The sequence below is a fragment of the Engystomops pustulosus genome, chromosome 8 (genome assembly GCF_040894005.1).
Source record: "Engystomops pustulosus chromosome 8, aEngPut4.maternal, whole genome shotgun sequence".
Lineage (NCBI taxonomy): Eukaryota > Metazoa > Chordata > Amphibia > Anura > Leptodactylidae > Engystomops > Engystomops pustulosus.
In genome coordinates this window covers 46,188,459-46,213,438 of record NC_092418.1, presented here as the reverse complement: position 1 = coordinate 46,213,438, position 24,980 = coordinate 46,188,459, and the positions used below count along the sequence as shown (strand labels likewise).

General features: G+C 43.6%; 1 protein-coding gene across 1 annotated transcript; it reads left to right on the top strand.

Annotated features, from left to right (window-relative positions):
- Positions 1 to 444: 444 nt before the first annotated feature.
- Positions 445 to 9,914, top strand: ARPC1A (actin related protein 2/3 complex subunit 1A). The gene is made up of 10 exons (XM_072120829.1): positions 445 to 596; positions 2,308 to 2,407; positions 3,606 to 3,710; positions 4,119 to 4,341; positions 5,894 to 6,001; positions 7,200 to 7,412; positions 7,578 to 7,653; positions 8,219 to 8,412; positions 9,030 to 9,120; positions 9,661 to 9,914. Exons 2-10 carry the CDS (start codon positions 2,344 to 2,346, stop codon positions 9,697 to 9,699), a joined length of 1,113 nt encoding a protein of 370 aa, XP_071976930.1. The 5' UTR covers positions 445 to 596; positions 2,308 to 2,343; the 3' UTR covers positions 9,700 to 9,914.
- The last annotated feature ends 15,066 nt before the right edge of the window (positions 9,915 to 24,980 follow it).

The window sequence follows — 24,980 nt, the reverse complement described above, 5'->3', positions numbered from 1 at the left end:
TAGCTGGAAGGTGTCTGTAATGGAGCTTTATTGATAACCCTTGTTCCCATGACAGAACATTTTTTAAAATCTGGCACAAAAAATAATTTTGTGTAGAGCTACAATTATAAAATATACCAGTTCTGACTCATCTACAAATCAATTGTAGCTTTAGCTGGCATTGAGCAAGGGGCGTCCATCCATTGTCACAGCAGTGGGGAGTCTCTGTAAGACTCCCAGACCGGTCATTTAGCCCCATCTTTTACAGGTAAGTACATCAGTTATGCTGATTTCTTGTCACTGAATTCCAAGCATTTATGTTTCTGTTCAGGAGCCCAGGCTTTTGAATTTTTCTTTTCTTACATAACGCACAACTCCCTGAGCAGTAGCTGCTACCGTAGTAGCTATCACAGTGACATACACTATCGCAACACCTTCCTATTACTTGCGCATAGTCTTTAAACCACTGCCGAGCATGCGCAGAAGGTCGCCCTTCTGGGCACACTGCCCCGCCCGGCGTGACGCATGCGCAGTGCTTCTCTCTCATTCTCGACAGTCTCCATTCCATTGCTTGGTTCGCGTTGACTGACCAGAGTCCGCGAATCCTATTCGCCCTGGTAAGTGGCAGAGCGGGCACCGGCACCCGGGGGGACACGGCGGAGGCTGCGGGGGAGTGGTCGCTACAATGATACAAAGCCTGTGCTAATAACTGAGGAGGAGGAAGGGCCGCGGCGGAGCCCATTTCCGGGTTCTTTCAAAATGGACCTGTCATATTATAATCAAGGCAGATGCTGGGGCATAGAATCTTACTGTGGCGGTACCGCAGGTGTGTGTGAAGGAGTGGAGGCGTGGGCCTGGTGATAACGCAATGTACATACAGTATAGAGAGGGCGGGAGTTCTGAGCCTTGTAGTCCTCCAGCCCCTCACCATGATGTATCAGAGGTTTCCTCCTCCATTCCCCATCCTCTATGTCACAGGGGTCTGATATATTCTTCAATGTAAAGGTAAAAGCAGCGCAATACATAAACCGCACGGCCTGAGGGGATCTGCACATTCCTCCTGTGTCTGTACTAGTGGGAGAGCTGACTGTCTGCCCTGTGTGACCACAGCCCAAGGGAACAATCCCTGCCACACACACTGAACGGGCCAGCAATGCTCCATTCATTTTGGGTTCAAGGGACCCCTCATTTCTGCCGTTGGTACCCCATAGCAAGGTATCCCCTATCCTTTGGATAACTTATAAAAAGGGTATTCCAGTCTCATTAAATTAAGTAATCTCTCTACTATGAGCAGCATATAATGTGCCGGGCTTCTTACATCTGCTTCTACATTTATGAACAAATTTGACAACTGGTCATAACCCATGGTCTTATCAGCAGGGAGTGTCCCAACGCTGTGGTTATTGTCTGAAGTAAATGCAAACCGCCAGGATTTACAGGGGGTTTTTTTCCCGTTAACACCAGCCCCATGCCAAGTGGATGTGGAGGGGTGTGAAGAGTGTCAGAGTTAGAGGGTGGAAAACTGGGCATTTATCCAGGGCCCCCTGTCCTAAGGGCCCCCTTACAAATGCACTTTTGTGGGCAGAGGATGTATTGTTCTTTAAATACCCCTTGGTTGATGCTTATCATCTATCTCCTGTCTATATATCTATCTCCTATAATTTGTCTATTTATTATGTATCTATCTCCTATCTATTATCTATCCATCTTCTATCTCGCTATCTATATATAATCTACTTTAGGTTTATGCATCTATAAAACTATCATCTATCTATAAATTTATATTATTTTTCATATTTATCTTCTATCATCAATCCACCTCTCATCTGTCTATCTCCTATAAAGTTCTCATACAGCCCCATATTACAGATACTTACCTACTACGGTTTTTAAAACTACAAAGTGTTATCATTGTGCAGGACTAAAGGAGCCTCTTACTGACTGTGACTGTTCATAAAATAGTTTTATTTTGGTGGCCCACTTTTAGTTTTGCCCAGGAGCAGAAGGGAGTGTTCTTGCCCTGTATCTGCACAATTCTGAGCCAGGCACAGTGATTAGGACAGATAGTGCATCACCTCTACACAGCAGCCTGTAATGCAATGATGATGCCAGCTTATTGACCTTGATCATAGGGGGTGGGGTAACTACAGGGGCTACTGGGCCCAACAGATCCAAAACAGCTTTGCAAATATTCTTATCATTCTAATAGAAAGCAACATACTGCACAGCCGCATAGCAATAACTTCATAGAAATCCTATTTATACGTACCAGTAATTTCACATATACATGGGGTGTGCCTGATAAAACATCTATTTTTATGTCTTTAGTTTTGTAGGTTTCCCCATAGGAAGAAATAAACCAGAATGTCTCTGCACCAGTTCCTGCTTGAACCCATCAGCTGCCATGCTTGGAATAAAGATCGTACTCGTAAGCTGCATCCTCTTGCTTTCTTTCCATGCTTGATGTCTGGAACCATCACCGTGGATTTATATTGCATGAGATTGTATCTGATTTTATGAAGTATTCTGCATGAAAAAGCAAAATGTCTCATAGCATGTTTGGGGGCTTTGTTGAGTATTTTAATATTGTGCATAATAAATTAGTTGGAAACATGCAAGTAGGTAACAAGCATTTATAGGACATGGTAATGTATGTTGCAAGAAGATTACAGTTCAGCGCTGCTGTTCCAGGTAGAAGAAGGGGAGTATGGAGAGGGCTCACAGTCTGGATGCTTTCTTCCATTTTGCAGAGCACCAACCCGTTCAATGCCGGCGACAAAGCTGCCAGAAGCATTTAAATCCTGGTGGTGCATAGGAGCCGCCATCTTCAGATCGCCATCTGATCGTTGTGCCCCATGACTCCAGGGCCTGTCATTTTGTAGAGATCTGTAACCATCTTTACAAAATTGCCTTATACTGCAGTATTGAACTATATGGCAGGGGATGATTAGAACCTCTAAAGTAATGCCTGAAAAAAAAAAAAACCTACAAGTTTGGATCGCCACACTTTTCCTAAAATTTATACAAAAAAATGGGTATCACTGCATCCTAAAAGTCCTGATCTAACAACCTATAAAACAATTATTCACTATGTTGAACCCTGTGGTGGAAAATAGTGGCTACATATCTGAACCGCCACTTTTTTGCCACATTACAACATACAAATAAGAAGTGATCAATAGGTTTGACAGAATATGGTGAAATGAAGTATTTTTTATTTTTTTTTGCAGAAAAGGTTTTAATTTTTAATATCTATTAAATCATAATAAAACCTATACAAATTTGATATCCCTATGATCATACCGAGCCAAAGAATACAATGGCGGTGTCTGCACTGATATCGGGCCATTGCAGGTACGCGATTAAAGACTGACCATGGTCATCTGTTCTTAGGATTGTTGGCAGTGTCAGTGGTCAGATCCCTATCAATTAGGGACCTGATAGCAATTAGAAAATGCTAAATGAGGACAGTAACCATCTTCTAGCCTACTCCGGTCTGCACATGTCTAGCCATAAAAGCATTAACATCTGCTCCTATATTATTTTGATGTGTCAACTGTTTTTTATAATGTGTAATATCCTCCATGTTTGAATGCTCATGGGCTGCTGTGTACTGATTGTTACAGAAATTGCATTAAGTCCTAATAACCATGAGGTACATATCTACAAACAAAATGGGAACCAATGGGTGAAAGTCCATGAATTAAAGGAGCACAACGGACACATTACAGGTAAAATGACTAATGATTATCTGCAAAACTTTAAAAGTATAGTAGGTCACCTTTTAAAAAAAAAAACAACTTGTTTTAGAGGCTTCCATGTCTAACAGTAAGGTAGTTTACATGTGCCATTATTATTTTAAGATTCCTTGGCTAACAACCAATAGTTAATATGTTGGCAAAATTAATTGTGGCTTGGTGTCAGATCCCACAAGTCAAAGTGGTTTCTAGGTATAGAAAATCTATTTATTGTACAAAAGCAGGTGAAGATGAAACCTGCCCCCTGGCCTTAAATATTACAATAATGTCACTAAACCCACCAATCGTTTAACATACAAATGCCCTGTTTCTGAAAGCAAAATTCACAGAAATGTATATACATTTTCACTTAATAATCTGCTTTTAATTTGATTTCTCAAGGCATTGATTGGGCTCCTAAAAGTGATCGTATAGTGACCTGCGGAGCTGATCGTAATGCATATGTGTGGAGCCAGAAGGATGGAGTGTGGAAGCCTACACTTGTTATCCTACGTATTAACCGGGCAGCCACTTTTGTCAAATGGTCTCCATTGGAAAACAAGTTTGCTGTCGGAAGTGGAGCAAGACTGATATCCGTGTGTTACTTTGAGTCAGAAAATGACTGGTTAGTACAACATTTTATCCCTTGAGAAACAACATATTTCTGGACCCTTAAAAGGATATTCCCACAAAGACCAGATTCATAAATGTACTCTGGATAACAAAATAGGGAATTAGAGAATGTGCTGTTATTAACAAAAATACAACATTTAACAGATATAACTCCAACCTGTCTCTACCAGTCCTGGAATACACAATTTCGGTTGACCCTGGTTCCGACCATTAACCATCTTACTTTGGGGTCAGAGAGATGTATTGTTCTTCTATCCGACGCTGCACTGAGCTCTTCTCTGCAGGGCCCCCCACCCTTTCACTCCAAGACCAGCTCACACGCTGGCGTGTGAGGAGAGTAAAGGTACAGCAGCAGAGATGTAGCAGAGCATGTACTATGGATCTCATCATCTCCAATCTGTCTCATCTCTTTTTCTATGTGTCAGATACTAGAATGTCCAGAAGCTAAATGAAAGGGTATATAAAGGGTTCCCTGATAATCTAACCACATCTTCGGCACACTGTATCTCACAGCACTAGAGGAATCATAAATGGTCTGCTTAGAGTCCTTGCACACACTCTGGAATTTTACACTGACCATCCTAGGTAGTCATATGAGTTAAACCGGCAATAAAACTGAGAAAAATTGTAAAGTAAGGGGTTAAACATGACCTTTATTATCACTAGGGGATTGAAATTTGAGAATGTGCTTTCATGGGCAAACCTCTTACAAGGAAATTATCATCAACAGCAAGCATGATAAACCAGGGACACTTATTCATAGAACCAGGCACTGGGACTGTGGTAATCTTTTTATATTTGTTATCCATGCTGTCCTTCCTTCTAAAATGATCTTTTAAAATGATGGTAAATTAGCCTGAGGGGCTCCTGGGGTTGTTACCATAGCCTCTCTGTGTTGCAGCTGTTAGACTGCCTCGTCCTGCTCCCTCAGCAGTTAGGTTTCTGCCTGATGTAATCTAACTCATGCACACACTAATGTTAATAATTTATGGTACTTGCCAAGTAAACTTGTTTTTAAGTGTGTATATTACTGAAATGATATGGAAATAACCTACAGAACTCTGATTGCAAGAGTTTACAATCCATTTATTTTCATATTTCAAAAGCTATAACCTGACAAGAGGGATGGTGGCCTTGCCCTTTGAGATATTTTACATAGTTTCTTACATTCAGTTGATCTATTCATTTATTAAGAAAAAAATTGACTGCTACAGACTCTACATAAGGGCTTGGAGCAACCAGTGTTCAACTGTTCTGGAATACAAAGATCATCAACTTGGATTCAAAGGAAGAGCTGGACACTGAGTTGTCAGACAAGCTCTGTGAATTTTTTAAAAAAAATATACGGAAAAGAATTCTAGTAAAATAATAAATTAGCATTTTAGTAAATAGGCCTTAGATTTTATAAAATAAAAAAACTCTCAAGTGTCCAAAGTATATAAATAAACTTTACATGTATGGTTTCGCTACAGTTAGTAAATACTATTAATTTTAGAGCAAAATACTATTGATAGTTTTCAGAAGTGTGATTTATTTACCTCTAGGTGGGTGAGTAAACACATCAAGAAACCAATCCGTTCCACAGTGCTGAGCCTTGACTGGCACCCCAATAATGTGCTTCTAGCGGCTGGATCCTGTGACTTCAAGACCAGGTATAGTATTCACATAGAAGTAGTCATTTAGTAGGTCAAATTTGAAATGTGCTTGTGCATTGTGTAACATTACCAGAGAGCAATGGTCCAACTTCACAGGATGGGGTAGTTTTAAACACCAGATTTAAAGGGGTATTCAAACAAAGACAGGATTCTTAAATATACTCAGGATAACAAAATAACACAATAAGGTAGAACCAATGGCATACTCCTCTAATCTGTAGCAGGATAACCCTTTTTAGGGCTAACCCTTAAGTCCTCCAAATCTTTTAGGGTGCGGTTACACGTCGCGTTTACTGCATGCATTTAAAACCGCATTGCTACAGCTGAAGGGAGATTTGCCTATATAAACAGCTCTTAACGCTTGCGTTTACAAAACGCATTGATAACGCATGTGTTAACATCACGGTTACCGCGTGCGTTTTGTAAATGCAAGTGTTAACAGCTGTTTAATTGGGCAAATCTCCCTTCAGCTGTAGCAATGCGGTTTTAAATGCATGCAGTAAACGCGACGTGTGACCGCACCCTCAGACTTTTTAATGGCCCTTATATGCAAATTTACTAAAGAGGCTACTGGGGCGTGGAGAACCCAGAGGTCCAGCTTCACAGACGAGTGTGTGCAAGATGTATTAGTAGGTGGATCGCAGGAGGCTAATGGGGCGTAGAGTTAGCAGAGCTGAGAATGTCATCATCTCTGATCTCTTTTTATATGTGTCAGAAACTAAATAAATAAATAATAAATAAAAAAATTAAAATAAACCCTTACCCTGATAATCTAACCACATTGTCACCACACAGAGAACTAGAGGGATCATGAAGTGTCTGCTTACAGAGTCCCCACCAATTTTACGCTGACCATTACTAAGTGATAGGAGCTAAAACAGCAATAAAATTGTTAAGTAAAATGTGTAAACCTCACTGGGGGATTAAAATTTGAAAACTTTCTTTCATGGGCAAACCCCTAAATATTCCCCCATCCAGAAGCAATCTCCGCCTGGTCGGACATGTTTTTCACACAACTGAGTTCTCTAGTTGCGGTCTAAGCTTAAAAACCGTCAGGGAGGGGGAATTTTACATGCCTTCTCCACCAGGGAGTGCATAGTAAATGCCCCTAAATGTGTCCAGTTTTCATCAGCGTTGTTTCCTTTTCTTTATGCTTTGTCTTCATCGTGGATGCACATTGTGTATTGTTTTACAGAGTGTTTTCTGCATACATTAAGGAGGTTGATGAGAAGCCTTCTAGTACACCATGGGGGTCAAAAATGCCTTTTGGTCAGCTAATGTCGGAGTTTGGTGGAGCTTCCAATGGCGGCTGGGTTCACAGCGTCAGTTTTTCTGCCAGTGGAAATCGATTGGCTTGGGTCAGTCATGACAGCATCGTGTCTGTAGTTGATGCATCAAAAAACATGAGGTAAGTGACCTTCTGTAAACTTGTGTCCCAGCCAGAGTTTGTGTATAGTGCTACAGGTAGTACGTTTGTGATTATGCATGAAATACAATTTTCTCCTCATAGAAAATAAAGATGATAAACCATAATACTGTATAATATGATAACTATCTGGTCCTCTGTTTCCAGCCTTTCCCTACTGAAGACTGAGTTCTTGCCTCTGCTGAGTGTGACGTTTGTGTCAGAGAACAGCGTGATAGCAGCTGTAAGTACCTTGTGTGTCTCATATTAGATGGATAGAAATATATCTACTGTGTGCTGTCACAGGAAAGATTTTTATGTTATTCCTTGGAGAAAGAAACATAGAGTGTGAGAAGGAAGTAAAGTTGAGAAATGGAGCTTTTTTTTTTTCTAGGCCCATAACCAAAACTGTCTGTCTGCAGCTTTCTATGGTCCAAACCTTACTATTCAGGCTGATAACAATAAGTTAATCTTTATATAGCGCCATTATAATCTGCAGTGTTGTACAGATCATGGGGTACATATACCAATAAAATAAGACCTTACGGAGTAAAAATATTTCCAGAGGAAATAATAGGACTGAAGACCCTGCTCAAAAAAAAATTACAATCTGAGAAGGAAGGGCTGTGTCATTTTTATGTGAAAAGGGGTCATTTCAAAGTGAGTAAATCTAAGGTAATCAACTGAAGCGGGATTGGCCCTAATGCACATTATTGACTTTATTGTGCAGTGGTCCAGCCCTTCTTTATAAGGAACAATGTATTTATTTGGCTTTTACAAGAGATTAACCCAGATTTTCTATCCTGCAGGGACATGACTGCTGTCCAATGCTTTTTACATATGATGACCAAGGCTCTTTGACATTCGTTTCGAAACTGGATATTCCAAAGCAAAGTACTCAGCGCAATATTTCTGCTATGGAACGCTTTAGAAACATGGATAAGAGAGCAACCACAGAAGACCGCAATACCACCCTGGAGACTCTTCACCAGAATAGCATAACGTAGGTACAAGGGTACTTCAAGGTATAGGGTTTACTATGCGGTGTCATTTCTATGTGAAATGCAATCATTTCAAAGTCAGTCAATCTAAGGTAATCAACTGAACCGGGGTTGGGCCTCATGCACATGACCATATTGGACTCTATTCTGCACCTTGACGGTGCAGTGAGACACAGTGCATGCACCATGTCTCACCGCATTGTGACCATGCCGGACTGCTGGGTAGTTTAAATGAACATCGTTAGGGTGAGCAGCACTCATCCTCTGATGTCCTATAAACGGCAAACAATGGCATACGGCACTAACGGTCATGTGCATGAGGCCTTCGTTTTACAAATTGTGTATTCTAATAAGTGGTAACGCTGCAGGCTTTCAATTGGAAATGTGACAGTGAAAATTAGTTGAATAGCTGATAGTTGCTGTTTGCCAAAGACATCCACACGGCTCTCCAACCAGTAACATTCAGTAATATGTAATGGCTTGTAGGTCAGGTGACCTGCGATTCAGACAGGTCGAAGGGAAGAACCTATTAGGTTATCACCTGTACTAGTCATTCTTGAAAAAAATAGCTCCAATCCTTTTAGTTTCAATTAAAATTTTTGTTATTTTTGTCTCACAGCCAGGTGTCCATTTATGATGGTGATAAATCTGACTGCCGTAAGTTTTGTACTACAGGCATCGATGGTGCTATGACTATTTGGGACTTCAAGGTGAGTTTTAGCATTTTTGCGGTAGTCGTTTAACTACCTCTGATTTACTTGTATACCATAGTACTGTTCTTCTTGTCAGTAGGCTGTATTCTTACACAATTTTGTCACTTGTTTGATAACTTTAAGGACATAGAGGAAAGGCTTTTTCAGAAAATATGTTGCGGTATTTAGGGGGAAATAGAAGAACATGTTACACTTCTCCCTCCAGAGGGCACCATTGTCTTCTTGCATGGCAACCATCCGTTCACGACGGCCTGTTTTGGCCTAGAAGTCACATACAAAATGAATGTGACGTTGTTATCAACAGGATTGGAACGCTGGGGAATTGGGGAATGGAAGCCCTCTGGAGAGGTTAGCACAGCATTTTCTTTTATCCCCGCCCACCACCACCAATGCTGTAAAGCAGGGAAAAAACTTTAGTTATTGTATAAGTATTTCAATTTACTTCAAGTCGTGTATTGTAGAGAGCTGATACTTTAATATTTAACAATAAGCTATGCAATAAACTAATTGTCTTATTATCTATTCTCAAAATTGAAGACCTTGGAGTCTTATATTCAAGGCCTAAGAATTATGTAACTGAAGAACAGCCATTACTAAGCAGCATCAACAAGCATCAGGATCTCCAAGAACATTCAAGAAATGGGAACTTGACCAGACACTTCACCGATCCATCTAACCTGGAGGGGTCTTTCCTATTATTCCAAAAGTAACTGCCAAATTCCTTTATATCCGAGACCTACAGCTTGTCACTGAAAAATATGGATACAAAATAAAATGAAATATGTTCTTAACCTATTGTGACGTGTCATTGTAACACTAATTTGTATGAATTGAATGTCCAACAGTTTCTTTTATCACAAATCAATATCCTCTGCAGCCCCTAGTCCACAATAGGGGCATCACATATAACCATTTGGTAAAAATAATTCAGAAAACAGTTACGCTTAAATATAATCATCTCTGAAATAATATATGTATCAATGATGTATAAATCCAGTGGTGATTGCATGAGCAGGGATAACTACACAAGATTTTGAAGAATTATTATTAATTTATATAGCGCCTACAGATTATGCAGCGCTGCACAAAGCTTGTTGTGGTGCGTGAGAAAGGGTTATCAGCTAAATTATGCTCATAAGGGTTTGTATATGCCCAATGTGGATCCGGACCGGTGGCTCAATGGTGCTCTCAACAAATTTGATCTATTTAGGGAAGGTATGAGCATAGTAGGAGGCAATTTGAATATGTGTCTAAATCCAGTGCTGGATTCCTCAGGCTCCCATCACATGGCATACAAACGACTGAGGACCCTTCGGCGCTATCCAGACTACAACTAGTGGACATTTGGTGGGTACTCTATACATTCTTATCAAAGACACAACAGTCATATAGCCAATGTGAGAAAGTAAGAGGTATTGTGTGGGAAAACCGCTATCTGTCCTACAGGCAGATGAAATACATGTGGTAAAAGCCCTGGGTTTGTCTGCAGTAACCCAAGGGTTAATGCAGACATGATAAGCAGGAATAGTCTGTTTTGTCTGTGTTGGCCTAGCTAACACAGACACATTTGTAATGTCCGTACTGGGCCTGCTTATTATGGAGTAGGGGTAGGCTGGTAGCGGGACTCCTACTCCACCCGGGCTTCGGTCCTGGGCTTTTGTATAGCCCACAGGTGCAGGTCACAGGCTTCGTTAGGGCCTGATTTAATCTGCAGGCCAGAAGCAGTAGGGGAGGCCCTACCTGGAGAGCTGAAAGCGAGATTGCATTCTCACAGCAAAGGTAACTGAGGGTCTCCTGTCTTGCTGCTGGCCAAGAGCGTGTGCCAGGCAGCCTGGTACCCGGATAGCTAGGGTCCGACAATTGTATTAGACAGCGCCTAGCCGGGCAGGAATTACTTTTATAATGTTTTTGCATGTGCCTAAGCCAAGGCTGAATTTGTGTTCTGTTTTGCAAGTGTGAATAAACACTTAAGTTGGACTTTTAAACCTGCGTGTGTCACTGCTTCCTGCACTGCTACCTGTCAACTACCAGAGCAATTCCCCACATATGGTGGAGGATGCGGGCATAGTGCAGTGAAGTATACACTAGTGCATGTCCTGGACAGCACTGAAGCTGCATGCCACGGCCATGGAGGAGTTAATCAAGCAGCTTGTCCAGTCCAACGTGCAGCAGCAAGAGACAAACAGATTGCTGCTCCAGCAGATAACAGCCCTGACCGCTGCTCAGCAAAGGACTGTCCCAGCAATGACGGTGAAGGACGCCAGGAAAGAGGTCCGCAAAGCTATGACCAAGATGACCGCCGAGGATGATGTGGAGGCCTATCTGACAGGCTTTGAGAGGGTGGCCACCCGAGAGAGGTTGCCACAGCAACACTGGGCAGAGGTGTTGGCCCCCTTCCTTGTCGCTGATCCCCAGCAGGCATACTACGACCTGAGAGCGGAGGATGCCCAGGACTACACCAAGGTAAAGGCAGAGATCTTGGCCCGACTAGGAGTGGATCAGCATCTACGCGCTCAAAGAGTGAATAGCTGGAGATACCAGGAGGCGCTACCACCGAGGGGGCAGATGCACCAACTTGTTCACTTGGTCCGCAAGTGGCTTCAGCCGGAGACATCAACCCCAGCCCAGATGGTCGAGAAGGTTGTTTTGGACCGTTTCCTGAGGGCCTTGCCGGGTGAGATCCAACAATGGGTGGGACACGGGGACCCGTCTGATGCCGAGGCACTGGTGGGGTTGGTGGAGAGGTTTTGTGCCACCCAGGCCCTAACAAAGAAAGCCCCTTATACCCAGGCGGGCCCTAAGGCACGGAAGGTCGTGTCACCCACAAATACTTGGCGCAGGGCAACGCCCAATGTCCGGGAAGTACCCCAGGGGAGGAGGAGGGGGGAGGCTCCCACCTGTTGGACCTGCCATGAGCCAGGTCATATTGCAGCCCATTGCCCCAATTCCTCAGAGCCCATGGACTGCAGTTCCGCCAGAAGGGTTTCTCTCTATGCTGCCCCTGTCTACACAGCTACTAGCCCCGACTCTGCTGATGAGCGCCACCTGTGCCGGGTGACAGTGGCAGGGCATCCAGCGTTGGCCCTGCTGGACTCACAGGGCGCACAATTGGAGTCCTGTGTATCCATGGGGACGTAAAGGACTACCCCACCACAGTTATTAACTTCCAGACCTCTTGTGGAGAGACCCTACATGAGGCCGCAGTTGTCAAGAACTTGCCCCATGACCTTATATTGGGACGGGACTTCCCCATGTTCTGGACTCTATGGCGGGGAAACCAAGAGTTGGGGGGTTGTTCTCCTGTGTTGTCTGGTCAGATCTCTGAAGCCGAGCCTGATGACCCAGACTCTGGAGTTCCTGCCGTAGGGGTGACCGCCACAGAAGATACAAGTGTAATGTTTCCCCTAGATGTTATGGCAGGCGAAACTGAGGAGGTAGTGACAGGACCGCAGTTGTCTGATTTGGAGGTATCCCGTGACAACTTTGGTACTGCCCAACTCCAGGACCCCACTCTGGTCCGCGCCAGAGAAAATGTGGTAGAAATTAATGGTGTACCTCAGCACCCAGGTGCTGATAAATTGTTCCCTCGTGTGGTGGTAAATCAGGAGTTATTGTACCGCATTGATAAGGTCCACGGTGAAACCCGGGAGCAGTTAATGGTACCTCAGCCATATCGTCAGATGGTGTTAGACCTTGCACATAAGCATGTGATGGGAGGGCACCTAGGTACCACAAAAACTCTGGAACGCATCTTGCAGCGTTTTTACTGGCCAGGAGTGTATGATAGGGTAAAAAGGTATTGTGAAACTTGCCCTGATTGTCAATTGCATGCTCCCATGGTACACTTTCGAAGTCCGTTGGTACCTCTGCCCATTATTGAGGTACCCTTTGAAAGGGTCGCCATGGATTTGGTCGGTCCTTTAGTTAAATCTGCTCGGGGGCATCAGCATATCCTGGTAGTCATGGACTATGCTACCCGATATCCTGAGGCCATCCCACTGCGGCACACCTCTGCGAAACTAATTGCTAAAGAGTTGTTTGCCATGTTCTGCCGGGTGGGACTTCCCAAGGAGATCCTCACAGATCAGGGGACTCCTTTTATGTCAAAAGTCACCAAGGAGCTATGTCGGCTCTTTAATATTAAACAGTTACGCACCTCTGTGTACCATCCTCAGACGGATGGATTGGTAGAACGGTTCAACAAAACTTTAAAGAGTATGCTAAAAAAGGTGGTAAACAAGGATGGGAAGGACTGGGATGTACTGTTGCCATATTTAATGTTCGCCATCCGAGAGGTCCCACAAGCCTCTACTGGGTTCTCACCGTTTGAGTTAATGTATGGCAGACATCCCAGGGGTCTCCTGGACATAGCCAAGGAGACATGGGAACAAGAGCCCACCCCCCACAAAAGTGTAATAGACCATATCGCAGATATGCAGGACAGGGTGGCAGCCGTCATGCCCGTTGTCAAAGAGCATATGGAGGAGGCACAAAGGACTCAAAGCCGGGTTTATAACAGGTCAGCAAAAGTAAGGAGCTTTAGTCCCGGTGATCGTGTGTTGGTGCTAGTCCCCACTGTAGAAAGTAAGTTTCTCGCTAAATGGCAAGGACCGTATGAGGTTATAGAGAAAATAGGAGAGGTGAACTACAGGATACGTCAGCCCGGACGGAGAAAACCCGAGCAGACTTATCATGTAAATCTGTTGAAGGCCTGGAAAGACAGAGAGAGTCTGCACACAGAGATGGTTCTGGCGAGTCCACCTCCTGCGATACCCTCACCAGCCGCAGATAAGCCTGTGCCGGAGGCAGAACTACGAATAGCCGATACCCTTACCAAAGAGCAACAGCGAGAGGCTCGAGAGTTTGTTGCAAGAAATACAGATGTGTTCTCAGAGTTGCCAGGCTACACATCTGTAATGAAACATGACATTGTCACTGAGCCAGGGGTAAAGGTAAGATTAAGGCCGTACCGAGTCCCTGAAGCTCGTAGACAGGCCATATCAGAGGAGGTTCAGAAGATGCTGAAGCTAGGGGTAATTGAGGAGTCCAAAAGTGAGTGGGCCAGTCCAATTGTTCTAATTCCCAAACCGGATGGGACGTTGCGATTTTGCAACGATTTTAGAAAATTGAATGAGGTGTCTAAGTTTGATGCCTATCCCATGCCCCGGGTGGACGAGCTTATTGAGAGACTAGGGGGAGCTCGGTACTTCACCACATTGGATTTAACTAAAGGATATTGGCAGGTACCCCTGACAGATAGGGCTAAGGAAAAGACGGCCTTTGTTACCCCTGAGGGCCTTTTTCACTATATTGTATTACCGTTTGGGCTTCATGGGGCCCCCGCTACCTTTCAACGGTTAATGGACATAGTGTTAAAGCCACATAGGAGATACGCCTCCGCCTATCTAGATGACATTATCATCTACAGCCAAGACTGGGTGAGTCACTTGGCCAAGGTACAGGCCGTAGTGAACTCTCTAAGGGCAGCGGGCCTGACCGCAAACCCCAAGAAGTGTGCGCTAGGAATGGAGGAGACACACTATTTGGGGTATGTGATCGGACGTGGTATAATTAAACCTCAGGTCAACAAGATTGACGCTATACAGGGTTGGCCTCAACCAGTGAGCACAAAGCAAGTCAGGGCATTCCTGGGCATTGTAGGGTACTACAGACGGTTTATACCAAACTTTGCCACCATGTCCGCTCCCCTGACAGACCTGCTGAAGGGTAAAAGGCCTGTCATGGTGCGATGGAATGAACAAGCAGAAGGTGCTTTTCAGGCATTGAAGTCTGCGTTGTGTGTATCTCCCATCCTCATTACGCCAAACTTCAAGAAAGAGTTTATTGTGCAGACGGATGCGTCAGATGTAGGACTGGGAGCTGTCCTGTCTCAGGAGGTGAATGGAGAAGAACACCCCATTACCTACCTGAGCAGGAAGCTCACGCCAGCAGAGAAAAATTACAGTATCGTAGAGAAGGAATGTCTGGCGATAAAGTGGGCATTAGAGTCCCTACGGTACTACTTGCTGGGACGACGGTTCCGTTTAATAACTGACCACTCTCCTCTCACGTGGATGAGTAGAACTAAGGAGAAGAATGCCAGGGTCACTAGGTGGTTCTTGTCCCTCCAAAATTTCAGCTTTACGGTGGAGCACAGAGCCGGGAAGCTACAGGGCAATGCAGATGCCTTGTCCCGAACGCATTGCTTAATGTCAGGAGTTCGCCCCGGTGGGTCTGAACTGAGGGGGAGGGTATGTGAGAAAGTAAGAGGTATTGTGTGGGAAAACCGCTATCTGTCCTACAGGCAGATGAAATACATGTGGTAAAAGCCCTGGGTTTGTCTGCAGTAACCCAAGGGTTAATGCAGACATGATAAGCAGGAATAGTCTGTTTTGTCTGTGTTGGCCTAGCTAACACAGACACATTTGTAATGTCCGTACTGGGCCTGCTTATTATGGAGTAGGGGTAGGCTGGTAGCGGGACTCCTACTCCACCCGGGCTTCGGTCCTGGGCTTTTGTATAGCCCACAGGTGCAGGTCACAGACTTCGTTAGGGCCTGATTTAATCTGCAGGCCAGAAGCAGTAGGGGAGGCCCTACCTGGAGAGCTGAAAGCGAGATTGCATTCTCACAGCAAAGGTAACTGAGGGTCTCCTGTCTTGCTGCTGGCCAAGAGCGTGTGCCAGGCAGCCTGGTACCCGGATAGCTAGGGTCCGACAATTGTATTAGACAGCGCCTAGCCGGGCAGGAATTACTTTTATAATGTTTTTGCATGTGCCTAAGCCAAGGCTGAATTTGTGTTCTGTTTTGCAAGTGTGAATAAACACTTAAGTTGGACTTTTAAACCTGCGTGTGTCACTGCTTCCTGCACTGCTACCTGTCAACTACCAGAGCAATTCCCCACACCAATTAGACTATTTATTCATTTCACAGGGACATACATCACACCTTTGGACAGCAGAGCTAGGTAGTATTATCCTGTCAGACCATGCCCCAGTATAGATATTCCATCCATCCCTGCTGGGGAATGAAGATGGTCATTTAATCAGACTGTATTCCTGGACCCTAAACATTTTGTTCAGATTAGGAGCGCCATCTACCGGGATTTTCAGAGACATGAGACAACCGACTTGCTCCCTACATTAGTGTGGGAAGTGCACAAAAGTGCCCTGAGAGGAGAAATCATATAAATTTGGTGCATTTGTTAAAAAGCAGCAATCACGATTGCTTGATTCTCTCCTCACAAATCTCTGCTTTGGAGAAAGCACATAAGAAAACCAAGGCTAGAGGCACACATCTCGATTATTCACAAGGAGGGGATGGACCCAGCCTTGTGTGGAAGCTATCCACGGACGTGAAGTGGTGGGCTAAGGCTATGGCGGGTAAAATATGTAAGTTGTTGTCAAAATTAATATCATCAGAACAGACTGGAATTGTGCAGGGGCGACAGGGCTATGAAAACACAAGTAGGGCCATTAGGTTAGTGGAATAACCAAGAGACATCAAACTAACAGTTGGGGACAGATGCTGAAAAAGCATTCGATAGGATCAGCTGGAAGTTCATGAAACAGGTTTTAGAAACGCTCCGATTCCCACCCAACTTTATACAAGGAGTCCTCTCTATACACTACACCAGTGATGGCGAACCTTTTAGAGATCGAGTGCCCAAAATGAGACCCAAAAAACACTAGCTTTTCCCAAAGTGCCAACACAGCAATTTAGGCAGAAACAAATTTATTTCTACCAGAATTTTGGAACTCCAATCCACCCGTCCACACCTTCTAACTCTTCGAACAGGACCAAGCAGCACAGGATAGGTCACTTTAAAATAGCAGGGCACTACTTGGACTGCCTGTAGGAAGATGCCATGTCTGGCAAACTCTGTGCCTGGGAGACAGCCCTTGTGCCCACAGAGAGTCCTCCGAGTGCCATCTCTGGCACCAGTGCCATAGGTTCGCCACCACTGCTCTAGGGCTTCCTCAGAGCGGCTGGGTAAGTCTAGGTTAGCTATAAATTTGTGTATGTTCTCTTCCCATGGTAACGGCATTTTATCAGATAACTTCTATAAATTCTGGTAAATCTCTTGGAAGACGCATGCTATTCTTTTTGTCTCTTGTGTTTTCCTCCCTGGTGTAGTTTCTATTTCTGCAATGTACATTTTTTATTTTTTAACCCAGTAGGAGATCAGCTTGCCACTGTGATCTTCATGCACATAGAACTTACTCCTGGCTGAGAGAACCTGTTTGGCTGCCCATGTGTTCAACATATTTCTAACCTTTTCACTCAAGGCTGCGAGTCTCCAGATCCTCTATAGCACTTTTGGAGACAGAGTGCCCAAGCTACAACCAAAATCTACTTGGTTGTAGCAAAGTGCCAACATGACAATTTAAGCAGTAACTTATTGATTCCTGCTGCATCACAGGTTTAAATCGTATTGGTGGCCTGAGTTCACCAATACAATAGAAAGATGGAGAATTTTGGATTGTAGCTTCCCTGCAGGGTCACCTGAAGAGGAAGAATCAGGAGACCCAGAGCAGGAGCTCAAATGAAAATCCATCTCTATCCAGCCCTTCCCGTGCCTCCTGTAGTACTGGCAGCCAAGGACGTTGCTTTAAAATAGTGCTGAGCATGGTGCGTCCTGGGCTGTATTGGATCACAGGAGAAAGCCTTGAGTCCTAGCTGGCAAACTCTGTGTTGTGGTGAAGGACTGGGTGCCCACAGAAAGGGCTCCGAGTGCCACCTCTGGCACCCGTGCCATAGGTTCGCCACCACTGCACTACACCTACAACGAGAGTTAGGGTCAACGGCACCCTGTCAGAGCCATTTCTTATCACTAATGGTACCCGACGGTGATGCCCACTGTCCCTCTATGTATTCATCTTGACAATGGAGATGCTGCTGAGGTGGATCCAGGCGAAGAGAGAGGTGAAAGGTATTGACATAGGAGGGCACCATCACAAATCTGCAGCATTTTCTGATGATCTTCTGATATTCACCTCCAACTCAGAGACCTCTTTAAAGCCTCTTCTTATTTCACGTGCGGTGGCTCCAGATCCGCAACAGCCCTGTGTGCACGGCCTGGCCGGCGCACAGCTGTGATGTCAGCAGTGGAAGAAAGATGAGGCGCTGAACGCGGACCTGGAGCCGGCACCGCGCACATGAAGATAGAAGAGAAGCCGCCCGGTGCGTCAGAATGATGAGCACTCAGTTTTGTTTTTTTATATACCTGAGTATAAGCCGAGTGGGGAATTTTCAGCACAAAAATTGTGCTGAAAAACTCGGCTTATACTCAAGTCTATATGGTACTCGTAAATGCAAAAAAACTTGTTAACTACAATGTACTGAATGTCTGCTTTATGTTGACATGGTTTTTTATGTGTCATCTCATTTTTGTAGGATGGAATGAGGTTTACAACTTTGGATGCGATTTTTCACATTTGGTTTCAGTGGTACCATTTTGGCGCACATAACTTTTTTATTTACTTTTTGGATCATCTTTGTGAAGGGATTTTATGAAAAATTTACATTTTTACCAATTTTTCCGGTTTCGTTTTTACAGTGTTCTATGTTTTTAATCTAATGTACAGATAGTTATGGATGCTGCGATACCAAATATGTGGGGGGGTTTCACTTTATTAGATGTGTATAGGAAATGTTGGTGTTTAACCCCTTAAGGACGGAGGGTTTTTCGGCTCATTTCTCGCTCTCCAACTTCAAAAATAAATAACTTTTTCATTTTTACGTGTACAGACCTGTGTGAGGGCTTATTTTGTGTGTAACAAATTTTACTTTCCCATAATGTTATTTATTTTAACATGCCGTGTACTGCGAAGCTGAAAAAAAATTCCAAATTTGGAAAAATTGAAAAAAAACCGCACGTGCGTCACGTTCTTGTGGGCTCAGTTTTTACGACTTTCACTCTTCGCTTCAAATAACATGCCTACTTTATTCTTTGGTTCGGTGCGATCGCGGTGATACCAAATTTATATAGGTTTTATTGTGTTTTAATACATTTTCAAAAATTAAAAGAATGTGTACAAAAACGAAAAAAAATTTTTTGCCATCTTCTGACGCTAATACCTTTTTCATACTTTGGCGCACGGAGATGTGTGAGATGTGTGAGGCGACGTTTCATTGCTACCATTTTGAGGTCTGTGCGACATTTTGATCATTTTTTATTTCATTTTTTATGTTATGTAAAAAGGTGTAAAAGTCGCATTTCGGACATTTGGGCGCCATTTCCCGCCTCGGAGATCACCGCCGTCTGTAACCGTTTTTATATTTTGATAGATCGGGCATTTTGGGACGCGGCGATACCTAATATGTTTGTGATTTTTACTGTTTATTATGTTTTATATCCGTTCTAGGGAAAGGGGGGTGATTTGAACTTTTAATATTTTATTAATTTTTTTTATTTTTTAAACTTTTTTTAAAAAAATTTTTTTCACTATCTTTTAGTCCATCTAGGGTACATTAACCCTAGATGGTCAGATCGCTGCTACCATATACTGCAATACTTCTGTATTGCAATATATGGCATTTTTGCAGCACATTCATTACAATGAGCCACTGGCTCATTGTAACGAATCTGCAGCTGCCAGATAGCCTCGTGTCAAAAGAAGACCCGAGGCTACCATGGCAACCGATCGCCGCCCCCCGATGACGTTTGGGGGCGTGGCGATCGAAAAAAAGATGGCGTCTTTTAAATGCCGCCGGCGACTTTGCCGGCGGCAACGGGGGGGTTAGCACCGACCTCGGTTATTAGCGGTGGGGGTTTTATGCATTATGCAAAAACCCCCACCTTTGTATGAAGAGGACTCAGCCCGTGAGCCCTCTTCATAAATCCCTCATACCTCTGCGCCGTAGAGCTACGGCGCAGAGCGTTAAGGGGTTAAGGGACTTTTCCTTTAATTATTTATGTAACCAAAAAACCCACCCAATTGCGGGTGTTACAGGTGAGTGTCAGCTGTAATATACAGCTGACACCCGCAGCTTCTGGCACATACATTCAGGAGGTGGTGCCAGAAGCTGGACGTAGTAGTAAGTCACATTGCGGGAAGTCCTTGATGACCATGACGTACTACTATGTCAAATGTCAAGAAGGGATTAAACAGGTTTTTCTGAAGACTAATGCACCCTGGTTTCTGTAAATATCCATAGTCGCTGGTGACTGGTTCATTCAGCATTATTTGTTTAATTATTTTATCTCTTAAAGAATGGTTATACCACTGTACAAGTCGCCTTTCTCATTCGTATGCAATCATATGACTATTATTACTATGTGATATTTTGATTTATGTACCTCATGATCTGTAAAGCGCTGCGGAATATGATGGCACTATATGAATAAAGATTTATTTATTATTTCCTTTATTTTATCCAAACTGCAGACCCAGGCAGGAATAGGACCTGGGCTGAGTTTTGCGGCCAGGCTAATCGGCTCATGCTCGGGGATGTGAACACCCTGTCCTTGTGAGAGCCCTTTGAAATACATTTGTCCGTGGGCTATTCATTGAATTGCTTTCAAACTTGCGTTTTTCATGCACGCTTTCTGTGCGTGCTTTTGACGTGCAGAACTTGCATTGAAATCATTGGGTTTTTTCAGACTTGGATTTTTTTCATGCACACATGCGTGGTTTTTTTTAACGCATGTTTAAACCTCAGCATGGGGAAAAACGCACCATACAAGTCTATGGAGATGCATCAAAAATGCATTACACTCTGAGACACATGCAAGTCCAATGCAAGTGCAATGCGTTTTTCACTGATCAATTGCCATAGAAAAGATAGAGCTCAGTCCTGAGTCTTGTTCACGCCCGTTATCTGCGCATGAAAAACGCATCAAAAATGCATTGGAAACACTGAAAAATGCATGTGAAAAACTGAGACACTGAACAAACTCTGACTGAAAACTGATTGAAATCTGATGTAAAATGTCAGTTTTTCACTGACCAAACCCTGATCAGAATCTGACATGTTCTGCAACACAATTGTGAAATAGGCCTAAGATGAATTCACACAGCAGTATTTTTGCCAAAATATTGACAAAATATATCTGCAGGAAACTAGCCTAAGACCTCATTTACAAAGCCGTTCTTTTCTTGGCATACGGTGCAGTGCGCCATATATCCCTATGGCGAAGGGTGGGGGTGTGCCTATGTCCTAGGTATCCCTAGAAAGTATATGTGTAAGTCACTGCCTGACTGGAAGCAGGGTCTTCCGGGGGATGACCTAATATGTCAAGCCATGGTCCCTATATCTTTTTAAATTTAGCAAAACCATTTCATTTAAAGGGAACCTGTCACCAGGAGACCCATTTTTAGCACTCCCCCAGTCCCCACAGAGCATAGTACATACACTGCCAAAGTGTTTTTGCCTAAAAAATAGGTTTTACAGAAAAAAAAAGATATGTTTTATTGTACCTTTCATTAGCATCTGCTGTGTGACTAGGCAGTTGGCAATTGGGAGGGGCTGGAAAGGAGCAGTTCCCCCCCACCCTTGGGAAACATGTGACCTTTTCAAATATATGAATAACTCCCAACACTCGGGATTGGCTGTAGAGGAGCAGGGGGCGTTGCTAAGCCCAGTGATGGGTGTTTTCATATAAGTGAAAAGGTCACATGGAGTAGCAGTTTCCCAAGGGTGGGGGGGGGGACTTTCCAGTCCCTCCCAATAGGCAACTGCCTAGTCACACAGCAGATGCTAATGAAAGGTACAATATAACTTATCTTTTTTTCTGTAAAACCAATTTTTTATACAAAAACACTTTGGCAGTGTATGTACTATGCTCTGTGGGGACTGGGGGAGTGCTAAAATGGCTCTCCTGGTGACAGGTTCCCTCTAAGTAGGTTCCATGTTCCAGTCTAATTACCGTATATGGTTCATTACAGAATGTGAAAAAGATCTAATCTAGTGTGACAATATCCTTTTACAAGCCTGATACAATTCCCATTGAATTCTCAGCAGGCTCAGCAGACAAAGCTGTGGTTCAGTGTCAAGTTAGATCTGAAATACAGGTTGCAGAAGACAAAGAACTTCACGTCAGTGTTTGCCAAGTTTCCTACATTCCCAAAGCACATGCCCCAGATGGGAATCATTCATACCACACCAAACATAAATAGCAATACCAAGGTTCTATCACCTCTATATATGAAACATAGATGGGATAAATTTCTTCAAAGAAGAAAGGTCATATGCTTGTTACTTGCCTAAGTGCATGGAGACCCTAAAAATGGCTCAATTTTGAGCCCAACCTATTTGCCCTGACCATAGTTTAGGGCTACATGATATATTATTGTACTTTACAGAATTTTATTTTTTATCAAATTCGGATTCAAGTCCCATGAAACATATGGGAAGTGAAAAAAACAACCACATATAAGTAAAGTTTTCTTTGCTGAAAAATGCTAAAGTTCTGCATGTTGTATCTTGTGATTTAGATGCACCTCGGAACTCCTCTGGGTAATAATACATTTGAGTTATCGAAAGATAATACCCAGCATAATTCCTGGTATAAGTGAGAGTTGTGCCTCTTAGTTTAACTATCAAAGATTAGTGGAATACTTGATTTGCTCTGATTTTATTATTGATACTAAGCATTTTGATCTATGCACATGAAAGTGCATATAATGTGCATTTTAGAAGTCAAAAATCATGGCAAAATAAAGTAGACAAATATTCAAGAATAGTTATTAATTTTTTTAATGAATGTTTAATTACTTGTTCATTTTAGGGTCATAAGATAAAGAAAAGCAGAATTATTTTATATTTCAAATATGCACCAAACACATCAACCTAAATGTATTACTAACATAAAGAACAATATATTGTGTAAAAATCCATCATGATGAACCAGGGACACTTACTCATAGATCCAGGCACTGTGACTGTGATAATATTCTTAGATTTGTTATTTACAGCCTCTTCACTTCTAAAATTAACTTTTATATGTTCTCTGGCTTTACAACAGGAGCACGTCTCACCCACCCCCTGCTCCCTCGGCACGTCCAACTCCCTCTACCTGCTGTAATCTTATGGCAGTGGCACACAATGGGACGGGAGAAGTGCCCTCTGCACAGTGTACTAGCCTGTGAAACCAAGGCCTTCACTAGGAATTTCTAGGGACCCCTGACTGCAAATTTTAGGGCACCCGTTCCTCTGTGATAATGAGCTAGAAGTGCTATGTGAGGGCCCAGCCAGATCCACTCCATGTTGTATCTTCAGGCAGGACCGCCATCAGGACTCCAGTCATGGGCGTAGAGAACCGTAGAGAGGGCACTGCTTGGTGGAGCAGCATTCAGCAGGACACTTTCTCTGATCTCCTTCTATACCAAGCACAGCCTGCTGCATACTGCCCGACACTATGGAGGAATCACTGACAGGACTCATCTCCTCTCTGAGCTTACGCACTACCTCCACGGATCTGCTGAGGAGTATCACCTAAAGAGATTCATGAGGTGGGAAATATTTATATCTCCTGTCAGTGCTCTGGATCATTTTTGATAAATTTACTGCCCACAGTATTTCCAGGAGCTCAGGACCTGCAGCATTGGCTATGTTGGTGCTGGTGACGTATAATGTGGGTGCTGGGTTGGCTGAGGCTAGTAAATCTATTACAACAATGTAGACCCCAATGTAATATTCTATTTCTTCCCCTCCCACATCCTTCCTGTTCCTAACCCTCCCTCTCTGACGTCTGCTCACCGCGCAGCAAACCTTTGCACATGTGTAGTGAGCCCTACATCCTTGCGCCCGCGCAGTAAGGTGCTCGGCATCTCAAAGCGAACTGCGCAAGTGCAGCCTCTCTGCGCTTACCGACTTGGCAAAGCTAAATGCGCAGGAGCGAGGGTGTAGAGCTGACGGCACAAGGGGGGAGTATGCTGCGCGGGGAGCCGACGTCAGAGAGGGAGGGTTAGGAGCTGAAAGGATGTGGATTTGGAAATAAAATATTAACGAGCGGGGGGATGAGCGTAGTGATATGCTAATTGACAGGTGAACGTTAGATTTGAAGAGGCGTCACCACTAGACTTGGCCAGTGGCGTAACTAGAAGCTGATGGGCCCCAGTGCAAAGTCTGTGCCTGGCCCCCGACTATAATGTTTGGTTTATAGTAATATTCTTCTCATATTGGAAAGTGACACCATAAGGGCCACCTAAACCTCTTGGGCCCAGGTGTGATCACAACGTCTGCACCCCCTATAGTTACGGCCTTGGACTTGACCAAGACTTGTTGGCAGGCAACCAGGCAAGCTTTATCAGGGAATATTGCACAAACAGCGGGGAGGAGAGTTGTGAATCTAACAGTTATGTAATGTACTATGCAGTGCATTTTTGGCAAAATTAAGAATTTTTTTGTACATTTTTGTAAATGTTTAAAAACATTATAAAACCTATATAAATGTGTTATCCCTGTGATCGCACCGACCCAAAGAATAAAGTAGACATGTCATTTGGGGAGCACAGTGAAAGCCGTAAAATTCAAGCCCACAAGGAAATGGGGCAAATGCACTTTTTCACTAATTTCACTGCATTTGGATTTTTTCCCCGCTTCCCAGTACATGGCATGGAATTTTAAATACCATCACCATAAAGAAAAAAAAAGTTCTTACACAGCTCTCTATATGGAAAAATAGCCATACATTAATCAAGTTCACAGCTGCACCACTTTAAGAAGCTTAGTTTGGGTGCTCGCCCTTCTCAGTGGTTTGACACTCCACCTCTTCATACATAAAAGTAAAAAAATAGGCTGCACACCACAATATAAAGGAGAGTGGGTACTTTATTCACCAAAGTGCTACGTTTCGGATCCTCTTCAGAATCCTTTCTCAAGCCCTGAAGAGGATTCTGAAGAGGATCCGAAA

Excerpts from the sequence above, each read along its gene's own strand:
- ARPC1A (XM_072120829.1), top strand. The coding sequence starts at position 2,344 with ATGTCTCTGCACCAGTTCCTGCTTGAACCCATCAGCTGCCATGCTTGG. Across the intron at positions 7,413-7,577 it reads GATGCATCAAAAAACATGAG|CCTTTCCCTACTGAAGACTG; the intron begins GTAAGTGACCTT and ends CTCTGTTTCCAG. Across the intron at positions 7,654-8,218 it reads AGAACAGCGTGATAGCAGCT|GGACATGACTGCTGTCCAAT; the intron begins GTAAGTACCTTG and ends TCTATCCTGCAG.